The sequence below is a fragment of the Marmota monax genome, unplaced genomic scaffold, assembly GCF_021218885.2.
Source record: "Marmota monax isolate L192 unplaced genomic scaffold, Marmota_monax_Labrador192_F-V1.1 WCK01_AAM20220418_F8-fsc00011, whole genome shotgun sequence".
Taxonomy (NCBI): domain Eukaryota; kingdom Metazoa; phylum Chordata; class Mammalia; order Rodentia; family Sciuridae; genus Marmota; species Marmota monax.
Genome location: NW_026693082.1, coordinates 3660359 through 3673695, shown reverse-complemented (window position 1 = coordinate 3673695; position 13337 = coordinate 3660359). Strand labels below are relative to the sequence as shown.

At 35.9% G+C, this 13337-nt stretch overlaps 1 protein-coding gene across 1 annotated transcript in view; it reads left to right on the top strand.

The window, feature by feature from the left end:
* The window catches only part of Flt1 (fms related receptor tyrosine kinase 1), a 175427-nt gene that overhangs the window by 78631 nt on the left and 83459 nt on the right, over window positions 1–13337 (top strand). Inside the window, exon 11 of the mRNA XM_046454099.1 lies at window positions 4894–5008. Within this exon, the coding sequence (XP_046310055.1) occupies window positions 4894–5008 (115 nt within the window). The remainder of the gene's footprint in view (window positions 1–4893; window positions 5009–13337) is intronic.

Below are 13337 nucleotides of genomic sequence, written 5' to 3'. Positions count from 1 at the left end.
TTTTCTCTGAAACAAGTGACTCTGAGCCAGACTCCCCCTAGAAAGTATAATGGGAAAGATTTGGGAGGTTCCTTGGGAATAAAGTTACTCTGGGTAATAGAGCTCTGGTGTGATGGAAAGAGGACATGAGGGTTCTGCCCAGCGCTACCCTTTCTCTATGAACCTGAGAAAGGCATTTGATCTTTCTGGATCTCAGTTCCCTTACTGGTAAAAGGATTTGTGAAATGGGGACCATGATTCTTGCTTCTTGGGGGACTGTGAGAACTAGTTGAGGCAAAATGAATGTATATATCTCCTATCCCAAGCCTGGCAAATAGTAGCAGCTCAATAACAACCACTTCCCTTCTGCCAGCCAAGGGTAAGCCATAACAGAATTGAGATTTTTGGGGAAAAAAATGTCAGCTTAATATAATTTCTAGTAGGTTAAAAGGGGATCCTAAAATAAAACAAATATCTATTTATCTTAGGAGTCAGCAGTAAAGTAGACCTTCTAGAACTGGTGTGGTTATTTAACTAGCAGAACATCATCTTATTATAAAATGAGAATTTGATACTGGATAACAACAGGAATCTTGGGTACCATAACAAGCTCTAGATGGCAATTTCTAAAAAGGCTAAACAAAGAGTTAGACCACTCCATCAAATTCTTCAGAGAAAAATTCTGTCATTTTTACCCAATTCTGAAATTGTTACCCAATTCTATTTTTTTCTCATATGAGAGAGCCACTTTCAAGAAAATGTAAATACCATCAATGACTAAAGCTCACCTAGAGTCTTCCTTCTGATTTTACCAGATGTAATCATCTATCTTCTAAAGAAAAGCAAGTACAGATCTGAATTTTAAGCAAGGGTGGGGAAACAGGAAGAAGGAATAAAGAAAACCTAAAAGTCAGAATTATTAAAAATCAGCACTTAAAAAAAAATCACAGGTAATTGAATGTAAGAGTACTTTGGGGAACATACTATGCATCGTATTTGCAAGTGCTGGATTTGTAAAGGTGAATAGGAACTGTGGTGAGCTCAGGAACTAACTGCAGGATAACAAGGTAAGGTCTAATGACAACTGTATTGCAGAATCTGCACACAATGGACATTTGACATATTTTGGATGTAAGATGAGAGGCATTAACCACATTTTGGACATAAGCTAACCATGTTATAAAAAAGTGGCTAAAAAAGACATAAATTCCCAATGCACTAATAATGTTAGTACAGTGAATATCTGAGGCTTTTCTTCCTATATATAAAGAAGCACTGGGGTATAATAATTTCTGAGTATGTGACAGTAGTCCATAGATCATATTACATATGGTATAAAGGTTAAGTGCAAGATTCTGAAGTGAGCCAGAAATGAGTACAAATTCTAACAGCAGCTAATACTGTAGGTTTGACCTGTATTGGCTTCACCTTTTGCTGTGGGTCCAGACTGCCCTTACCTGATTTTGGTCACAAAAGAGTCAAATATTTTTATTTATTTATTTATTTACTTACTTACTTATTTATTTAATAGTTGTAGATGAACAGAAAGAATGTCTTTTATTAATTTTTATGTGGTGCTGAGGATCAAACCAAGTGCCTCACTCATGCTAGGCAAGCACTTTTCCAATGAATTACAGCCCCAGCCCAGAGTCAAATATTTATAAGTGTAAAGAGAACAGGGCAAATCCATTACCACTACAAGTATGTAGGTCATTAGTATGTCATCCACATATATGGAGGGTGGCAGTTTCCCATTATGTGTCAAGAGAAGAAGACTAATAACTTAGACCAGATGGGAGAGCTCTCCAGATGGCACCCAGTTGGAGTTAAACAGATTGACATGTCACATGTAGGGTCCCAGCTCCATGTGTTGGATACATAATTGGCCGACTTGTACTTTATTTGTCAATCTCTGGTCCAAAACTAAGTTGTTTCAACTCTAGGGCAATTGATAGAGAAGACATGGAATACTCTCTTACCCCCAGAGTTCCTTTTTTCCTTTCACTGGTTATAAATACCTCCATGCTATTATACTTGGCATGCTATATGCACATGGAGGTAGGAGTCCTAAAGCTCATTAGGAAAGGGACAGAGGCTTGGAGCATAGAGAGGACAGCACGGACCTGAAGCTGATAACAGTGGCCTTGTCCAGAATAGTGCATGGGAGCTTTCTTATCTCGCTTTGGCAGGAGGTGCTGTGGGCTTCCTGTGCGAAATCAGGAGCGAATGCTGCTTTCCTCTTGTTGTTCAGCTTCCTCCCCCCTCAAGACGGTTCCCAGCACAGTGATTATCTTTGCATCTTCAAACATGGCACAATCTACTTCCTTAAGAGCTTGATGTATTCTTAAAACTTAGACAAATTCCCCTCCCCCTAAATCTCTTTTCAAGTGTTGTTATAGAGTTAGGCTCCTAAATGACATTCTATTTTTATGGTTCCAATTACAAAGAGGGAAAAATAACAGCCCCTAAATTAGAAAAGAGCCACAGATTCTGTCCTTTTCTTTTGGGAGACCTAGCAGTAGGTCAGATATGGTTTCCATAGTAGGACCTGTGCAGTTTGTAACTATCCTTGGAGCTGTAGGCAAAGTGGGAGGTGGGGGGTCAGGGGAGAAGTGGAGAGGCCAGAGGTCAATAGACCCTAGTGAACTCAGTCAGTAGACTGTATTTCCCTTGGGAAATGCCTAGACTTGCTTTACTCTAACATGTTTCTTTGCATTTCCTGAGGATCAAGTATATGAATGTATAATCTTTGACTAAAGCCCCCTTATCTTTTTTATTGCTTTAACAAAGAGAATGAAATATAGAGCCTTCTCCTGCAGGTACAAGAGAACCTCAGGTGTCTAATGTCACAAGCTTAAGTGCACACGCAAGTGTCTAATTCAGGTGTACACATATGTATTCACACAGATTATATATACTCATGTATGCACTGAGGGCAGGGAAAGGTGAAATCAAATAGTAGTTCAAGGCACAGATGTTACAGTCCAGAAAATAGAGAATACTTATAATAAAAAACAGGGCAAACTGACTTTTATATAATGATTTATATAAATCATTTAATCATTTATTTAATAATAAAACTGTATTATTAAAATGTTTCCAGTAAATGAGAAAATATATAATTTAAGTTTTCTCTAATAAAGGAGGATTAAAATGTTCACTTCTCTTACCTGATGATTTTAAAGAATAGCTAACAGGAATCAAAGAAATTTCTTAAGAAATAGTCATACCTTCTTTTATATTTTAAATCTTATAATCTAACTGTAAAAACAGATATTTCTAAAAATATTTGGAGAAATCTGACATATGGACTGGGTACAAATACCAACATGGAATTGCTAATCCTATTAGGCATAAAAGTAGCATTGTGGTTACTTCAGAAAACATGCGTATTTTTTAGAGAGATGCACTGAAGCACATAGGACCAAAATAATATGTCAGAGATCTGTTTTAAAATGTTTCACAAAAGGAAAAAATAAAAAGCAATAAGGGACAGATGAAGCAAATGTGGCAAAATTTTGATAAATGAAATCTCAATGATGGGGCTAGGGGTGTACCTCAGTTGTAGACCACCTACCTAGCCCTGGGCCCTGGTTCCATCCCTAGCACTACCCCCTTCCTCCCCGCCTCCCACCCACACACACACTAAAAAAACAAAACAATCTGGGTGACAGATACATGGCAGTTTCTCATATTATGCTCTCTACTTACCAATACATTTGAAAATAATAAAAACTCTTCATAGAAATATAACAGTACTTTATGCCTGTCTGTACTTTTACAAATATTTATGGAATACCAATTACAGGCTAGTCCCTTGCTTAGCTATAAGGACAGGGTGAATAAGTAGACATGGCCACTGTCCTCCTCTAGCTATTCCCACTGGGGCTTCAGAGGAGTAAGTGGCCACTGAGAAGGTAGTGAGTACTCTGCAGGAGGATGTTATAGGGCATATAACAAAGGAAGGGGTGCCTAGCCTATCACATTAGACAGTTTAACATTCTGGGGCCCTCCCAGCTCAAAAACCACAGAGAGGAATAACTGAACTTTTTTTCTGTCCCTCACAATCCCATCTATCCTGGCTTCTTTCTTTCTTTATCCTCCCACTTTCATTTTACATAAATCTTTACTGCTTTTGGCTACTTAAGATCAACCACTCATTCTTTCTGGAAATAAAGCTTTAAAATTCCTTCTGGTTTGAAAATCTTCAGAATTTGCCAAAAAAAATGGGTAAAATTGAGACAAGCAAGATTTTTGATCACCAAAAGTTCTAGTTCAGAAGGTAAGAATACAAAATGATGAAATATTTAAAATAAAAAGAAATTTCATGGACTCTAATGATAACATCATCAACCTTATTTTATAATTAAACACTTGAGGCCTAAGAAGTTAAAGAGCTTGCCATGATACCCCAAGACCTGAAAAGAAATAGACTGAATTTAATAACCACTTCAAGATGTTTGTTTCCATATGCATTTAATTAATCCTGGAAAAATTTAGCAGTTCAACTGAATATTCTGACTAAAAGCCAGCCTTTTATAAGATGTGAAATGCTATTATTTCCTCAAGGTTTCTATTCATTAACATAACTTCACTCCCTCCCCGTGTCTGCATGTTACTTCCACTAGGAAAAAAATTATAATCTAGATATTAATTTTTCTAATTTATGCAGTTTTCTTTAATATTTGGAACATGAAGGACTTATGGCAGCATAGTGCTGTTTTTTCAATTCAAGTAAATACATTTGCTATTTTTAACTTCTGAGAAGGAATATAGGAAAAAATCTAAGGAAAAGAAGATTCACATAAAATTTGTGATTTTGCTATCTAGGGACTTAGCCAATGGTTTTCATTTCACCATTGACTGAACCACACTGCAAAGCAACATTGTAATGACATACATTTTTTTTAATAGGTATGACTTTTGTTCCAATAATGAAGAATCCTTTATCCTGGATCCTGAAAGCAACACAGGAAACAGAATTGAGAGCATCACTCAGCGTACAGCAGTAATAGAAGGAAAGAATAAGGTACTGTTTGTAAAAATTAGCATTGGGATATTCTAAAAGTACACTCTCATCTGTCTGTTCTAAGAACGAGAAGCAATCCAAATGCTCAAACAAAATTCAGAGAGGGGAAAAACAGTATCTGAGATATGTCTTCATGAACATATATATTATTTAATCTGCTGTATTCTTTAACTGACCCCGATTCTAAGATAAAGAATATTTGTTCTTAATGGAATAGATGGTGTTTTCCTTTTGAAACCCATCCACATCAGCAGTTTTCAATCTTGGCTACAGGTTAGAATCCTCTACCAATTAGCATTACAGACAAATCTCTGGGGTGGAGCCCAGGACTCATCAAACTTTCTAGGATTCTAGGATGTAACCAGATCACTGACATACATAAAATAGGATTCCAATAAGCAAAAGCTAATACAAGACTAAGGCTAAACTTGAATGTTTCCATTTCACAAAAAATCATGTTTTCCCCTCTATATTTGCCAGGGTGAAGCCTAAATTGGGATGTGCAAACATACACAGTCTATCAAGGTTCTTCAGCCTAATCGGGTCTAGCAGACATTTTTTTTCCTGCCATTCTTGGGCCATTCATTCCCTCTTCCCCCACACCCCAGCCTTGGCAATGGCTGACACCCTGTGAACCAGGCAAGTCTCAGTGGATTACAGACATAGTGACTTTTTCCCTGTGAACTAGTAAAGGATACACTTTAAAACCTGCCATCATCATGCACAGGGAGAGCAAAAAAAAAAAGAAGAAGAAGAAGAAAAATCAAATAATCCCTTGCTGAAATGACCATATACACATGCATTAGAATAGATTGTTAATACAGATGGCACTTTCTGCTGGAGTGTGGTGATGCTTATACATTTATTCAGTCATATTCTTTGCATTAGAAGATGAAAAAGTAGATGCCTTCATTCTCCATGTAGGATTAACAATAACAACAAATATCTGTATGCTTCATTATGTAAAACCTTTTGATGTGCTAATGTCACCATCATTCTTTAACAAACCAGAGTGGTTTTCCCCATTTTAAATATATGAACAACTGGGATGATGTTTAACCCAAAGCCACACAGCTTAAAAGGGTAAATAATAAGAAACTGAAACCAAAGTCTTTCTATGTGAAACCCAGTCGACTCTCACTGCTAAGTAAGCCAACACAGAAATTAAAGTGATGATGGCTTATATGACAATATCAACAGTCACAGATTTAGCAACATTTTTCTAGCTACAGCAGTAGTTGTAGGTGGTTTATAACTTTTTTTTAACACAAAAATGAGCAAAGCTTAAAAACATTCCATGACTGGAAAGCTGGAAATGGAACCACCATTTGACCCAGCTATCCCACTCCTCAGTCTATACCCAAAGGACTTAAAAACAGCATACTACAGGGACACAGCCACATCAATGTTTATAGCAGCACAGTTCACAATAGCTAAACTGGAGGGCCAACCTAGATGCCCTTCAGTAGATGAATGGATAAAGAAAATGTGGCATATATATATATATATATATATATATATATATATATATATATACACACACAATGGAATATTACTCTGGAATAAGAGAGAATAAAATCATGGCATTTGCAAGATAAATGGATGGAATTGGAGAGTATAATGCTAAGTCAAGTTAGCCAATCCCAAAAAACCAAATGCCAAATGTCTTCTCTGATGTAAGGAGGCTGATTCATAGTTGGGTTGGGAGAGCAGCATGGGAGGATTAGATGAAGTCTAGACAGGGCAAAGAGGTGGGAGGGGGAAGGGGGCAGGCATGGGGGTAAAAAAGATGGTGGAATGAGATGGACATCATTACCCTAAGTACATGTATGAAGACATGAATGGTGTGAATATACTTTGTATACAACCAAAGATATGAAAAATTGTGCTCTATGTGTATAATATGAATTGTAATGCATTCTGCTGTCATCTATAACAAATTAGAATTAATTTTTTTAATTCCATGACTGGTATTGAGAGAGCAGTTTAATGAAATATTTAAATAAGAGAAAATTCTATAAACTTGAAGGAATAACTTGAGTGATGCTACACTTTGGGGGAGAATAAAAACTATCTCAGTTTATTAGAAGTGGACAGCAAATCAGTTGTACTAGAAAAATTTCAAGACACCATTAGTAGTGTCTATTCATTTGGCCTTTTCCTGACCATGTCAGGTAGATATACTGTTAACTGCTGGATATTTAAAACAAAAATTTACAAGTTAATTCCAGTGGTAACTTCTACTCCTATTTTGGTATCTTATCAAAATATGCAATATGAAATAAATGGAAAATGAGAAAGCTATGTGAAATTTCTGATTACTTTGAACTATGAAGTAGCAACCTGACTCCATGTATAATACCTATAAAAAATGATAACAAAAGCTGACTAAGATCAAAGAACTTCCCCAATTTTCTCATGTATGCTTGGAACAGATATATTGTCTTGTAATTCTGTAGTTAGGCAGAAGATTTTAAATGTAGACTTTCTTTTCTTCATACCAGGGATTGAACTCAGGGGCACTTATCCACTGGGCCACATCCCTAGCCCTTTTTATATTTTATTTTGAGAAGGGTTTTGCTAAGTTGCTGAGGATCTTGCTAAGTTGCTAAGGCTGGCTTTGAACTTGCAATCTTCCTGCCTTAGCCTCCCAAGCAGCTGGGATTAAAGGTGTACACCACCACACCCACATGCACAAAGCTAGTAATTATATCACTTGATCTGTACTACAGAGCCCCAGGGTCAAGCTCTGCCCCTATTTGTATAAATACTATAAATCAGTTCACCACTCTCAACTAGGGGGGTCTCTCCCCAAGAAGAATGGAATTAATCATATTTGCTCTAGTTAGCTTCCTGTTATAAAGATGAGAAGCCCTATATATACACTATTATAATAAAATGACTACCATATTCACCCAAATGCAATTTACCAAACTGATTGCAATCATGCACAATGAAGGTTACCGTTAAACAATTCTTTGCATTAAAAAATCTTTTAATTCTCTTTCTAAACAAAGTCAAAATGTATATAGGGTATATATCCTACAAACAGCTATAATAGTAACACATTAGACTTGAAGAAAATTATTGATTTAATGTTCTGAGTTTAGGCAAATTTACTAATTTTACTTTTAGCATTGACTGTCTTTTTTGGGGGCAGGGGTGTATCTTTTATATGCCTTGTTATTTCTAAATCATGTGCAGTGTTCTTCATTTACTTTTAAACTGTACTTTTTATTCTGTAAATGTTTACAAAGTAAATTCAAGTCCCAATTTAGGTGGTGATGATCCCTTTATCTGCAATCACATATGTAGCGTGCCCAGCAATGCTACTCTATAGGTCAGGCATAAAGGGGTTAGCACTAGTGCTGGGGCACTTGCTACATATTGGAGGGAGGGTTGTATTTTGTTTTGTTTTTTTTTTTTTTCGGTCTGTTTAACTCAAGGAAGGATATGAGGGAAATAAAGATGAATTTCCTTATTGGCAGATTTTGGCCAGATTTGTGAAATGTGAGTCATCAATTAGAGTGGCTAATAGCAAATGTAGAGTTTTCATATTGTTAAATGAGTTGCCAAATTCTTGGGTTCATGGATATAAAATAGGAAGTAAAAGGAATCCTATGTTAGAAAAAACACAGGAAAGACACATTGAAGCATTCTGAAAGGTCGAAGAATCATGACAATTTCAATGTAGAAACATTTCCATTGAAATCATTTGAGGGCCCATTGAGAAGTGGGTGTATTGTATGATGCAAATCTGAGACAGAAACAGCAACTCTAATCACAGAATTACAGCTTGTGTTTCAGTTCCCACACAGCCCCCAGGTTAATTTTAGATTATTCTTTGACCTTTGTCCATCTACTTTTATTTCTCCCTGAAACGCTCAAAAGCACACTGAAACATCCCGAAATTAAAACACTGTTCCATATATAGATTTTTAAAAAACTAGTTACAGAAATTGGGCTGAATGACACATCACCCCATTCATTCAAATGACATTGTAGAAGCAAATTACTAATGCTTAGCAAAAGGGAAGGAAGGAAGGAACATGAAGAAACTCCAAACTTATAATACTTGCCAGCAGTTTTCATGAGTGTTCCTGGGTCATACAGAACCCAGAGATTGGACTGGACAAGTCTGTTTCTAATATCCAAACCCTTGAGATCCTGGAAGAGCAAGTGGAAGCACCCCCAAATCAGAAGTCCCCCAAAATATAAGTAGTAAATATAAAGAATGAAAAATGAGTTCTTTAAAAATGTAGAATTACATTGGATTGGAAACCTCACCAAAACCCTGCTTACCCCAAACTAACCAACAGAACTGAAATTTTTTAAATGTTAAGTTAATGTATTTGTCCTGTGTAATAAGGCACTGAACTTTTAAAAATATCTTTATCTTATTTATTTTTTATGTGGTGCCAAGGATCGAACCCAGTGCCTCACACATGTGAGGCAAGTGCTCAACCACTGACCTACAAACCCAGCCTGAGGCACTGAATTTTAAGTAGATGTGTGAAAGAATTGTTTCTTCTGATCTTCTGAGAGATCGGAACTTGGACATCCTAATTTTATTTTAGCACTTTTTCTTTCTTTCTTTCCTCAATCTTCTTTCATTTATTTTTAGTTGTGGAAAATTAAAACTAAACATGGAGATAATACAAGTAGATATCCTTGAGAATTTCTTTTGGTGTTCACTATAAAATAAATTATTAAAATTTCAAACATATGTTACAACTCAAATCCTTGGCACAGCTAGGAATAGTGATACATGCCTGTAATCCCAGGGATTTAGGAGTCTGAAGCAGGAGGATCAAGTTTTAAGGCCAGCCTCAGCAACTTGGTAAGACTCTGTCTCAAAATAAAAAGGGCTGGGGGTAGCAAAGACCCTGGGTTCAATCCCCAGTACTGAGAAAAGAAAAAATCTTTGGTACTTTCTCTTAAAGTATTAAGGTGATATTTGGTGCTCCAATTGTTCACTATTTTCATTTTTCCCCTGTGAAATAGTAATATCCGCTTATGATCACTGGAGAACAGATATGCCCCCTTTTAATTTTTTTATATATTTATTTTTTAGTTGTAGTCAGACACATTATCTTTATTTTATTTATTTATTTATTTATTTTTATGTGATGCTGAGGATCAAACCCAGGGCCTCACAAGTCGTGAGGCGAGCATTCTATAGCCCCTGATCTGCCCCTTTTAACAAAGATCAATGCGCTGACACCTACTGTCCTATGCAAAATTGTCTTCACACTCAGCTACAATTCACACTTGAGTTTTTTCTCCTGATCAGTTTATATTTTCAAATATCTTTTTAAATGAAAATGTTTAAATTTATAATTTGAAGATATACTGTCTGTAAAAAGAGATGTACTCTAGAAAGGAGATAATTTTTAATCAAGTCAATCATAGGACATACATTTCATCTCATTTTAAAATTTTCTTCAACTATAACCTTTTCATTCACCAATAACATTTTCAAACCACACAACATTATAACAGTTGAAAAACATCTTGCAGCTTATGTAAAATGCTATCAAAGAAGGAAAACAGCAATTCTGTACATGGAGCATTTAGCTTATGTGACCCAGCTCTGCTGATGAAAGGAAGTATTCTAAATGAAAAACCCAAAGTGTAGACAGAACTTACCAATAGATCTATATTATTCAATTTTAAAAGTTTTAAGCTGAGAAGCAATGTGGTACAGAGACTGAGGCACTAGAGTTAGAAACATGGGGCATAAGTTCAACCCAAGCTACTCTGTGGTCTTGTGTACCTTGGGGTGAATCACTTAACCTATATAAACCTCAGATGTCCCATTTATCAAACAGGGTAATGCACTCATCTCATAGGTATATAATGAGGATTAAAGAGATAATGCTATATGCCATACAGTGTGCAAGGCACTTTAGAAGCAAGGGCCACATAAGGTACTCAGAAACAAAGAAAAAAATGTACATTTCCATTATTTTCTACTTCTATTTTAAAAGAAACTTTGGTGAGGGACATTCTGGAGTAGGCCTGATTATAGAGAAGATATCTGGTTTTGGAAGGCATCATTAAAAGAAGAAAGATTTGAATACATTCCTATCTTCATGGTTCTTCATATAACAGATTCATATCACCTCTGGGTACCATAACTTTATTTTCTGATTATACAAAAATCATGACTTCTGATGGAGCCTTGATAATGGCTACTGCCAGACTATCTGCACAGGTTTAAACATGCCAAATGTGCACATGTGAATTGACTTTTCCATGTAATGAAATTCAGTTCTTGTTCTTGGTTGCTCTGAGTTGAATGAAATGAAAATCTTTTAAATAGAAGCTCGAATATGACTTACAGATGCAGGTAACTGCTATCTGAAATTTCAAACATTGTCAAGTGGACAGAATTAGGTTTTCCACTTATTTAATGAACAATACATCTGAAAATCTAAGTAAGTTTCTACTTAGATAACTTAGGATAAACACTTGAGAACATACTTCATGAGAAAAACAGTGCCCAAGCTGACACATGCAGAAGGCTTCACGTGAGGTCCTTGTTTCTGAACCTGTTGCAGACTACCTTGAAGCATCTGAACCCAAGATTCCCGAGACAACATAAGGCAGTCGGAATCTTACTTGATGATCTCTACTGCCCTTCCAGCTGCCACCAGCTAACAGTTCCTTTCACATTGCTGTCTATGTCTCCTCTTCTAATAACTTCCATTTTTTCTCATGATAAAAAAGAGATGGCTATCAAAATTTTTTATTTCCTTCCTCTTATCAAGATTACTAACAAAAATAAGAAAAGCTGTCTTTCCAACTACTCTCTCTGTTATTTACCTAATACAGTGTTTCTTCTTGAAAGAGAGAATATATATATTTGATCTTCAAGTATGGCAATTATTCTCCATCATCTTAAAAGTTGTTAAGAGTAGTTGAATGAAATGAACTACTGTGTCATATTCATCTCTGTCTCCATGGCAATATGTAGGCAATCTGATGATCGCTCAATAAATGTCTGCTAAATTGAATGAAAAAATGCCACATATTGCCGACATTTTTATTACCAATAATTTCAATAATACACAGACATTTAAAAGAGAAAGCATTTAGAAAAATTTAAAGCAATGAGTTTGCTGGCTAAAAAAATTAAAAGCATGGTTTTAGTCTTCATGGTCTGTAGATTAAAGATAGAAATACCTTAATTTATTAGATGGGATAACAGACCACAAATAAAGTGCTTAGTATATTCCTTAGCAATTCAAAATGTTAGGACCCTTCCCAATAACCAAACCACTTGTGGAATATGTTCACCACCTGAGAAAAAGTCCTTCATCACATTTTAGCCTATGCATTACTGTAGCTTTTAAGTCACCTCACCAATCAATTATACTTCATCTAGGACACCTGATCAGTACTGAAGCATCAGCATTGTCCCTCTAATTACATATCCCATAACCAGTTATTTGTGCAAAGATTTATAAGTAACTGGATCAACTTGTATTTGTGTGCATGTGTGTGTAATTTTAAGTATGATAAACTAGCTTTTTTATGTACAATATATATTACTTGTTTAATCAAGGATGTGTTAAATTTAAGAATGTTCAACAACTTGTCTCATTATAATTTTTTTCCTTATGAGAATGCCATTCTTCAAGCTGTCTAAAATGATGTTTCATTATTTTTTAGGCATCACAGTTTAAAAAGTACTTTCGTTCATACAAACTTAACTACTGTTTATTTAAGAACAAAATTGTCAAATAGCACTAAAATCTAGCAAAACTGCACTGAATTCATCATTTATATTTTAATGTTCTAGATTACAATTGAAAGAACTGAGAAATTATGTAATTTACAAATACACACACACACACACAATTTCAGTAAGCTTTTTAGCCTCTCATCTCCTTCAGTACCATTTGAAGGCTGCATCCACATAAAAGATATGGTTCAGCCAAACTTTCTCTTCTGTCCTTGCTTACTTAATATACCCTATACAGAACCAAACACAGAAAAGACCTATTTCCAGCTGGCATCCATGCTCTGAGCTCACCCAAACAAGGGAAGGACTTGGCCTCACCTGTTCCTTTTATTGACATGGAACTGACCACCTCATAGAGTGGGACGTGCAGTCCCACATCTCAGCTTAAGGTCTCTAATTGTTATGCCAGCAACACAAGATAAGCCTGAAACCCTCGTATGAGTCGGATGTCATGGGCCCCGGTCTCCTGAGGACCTGCTTTCCTGTTATTTTTCCATTCTTGTTGGGGCTCAGCAAGGGGAGAGCTTCATAGTAACCACCATTCATACAATACTGTCTTTGTTAAATGAATGAAATAAT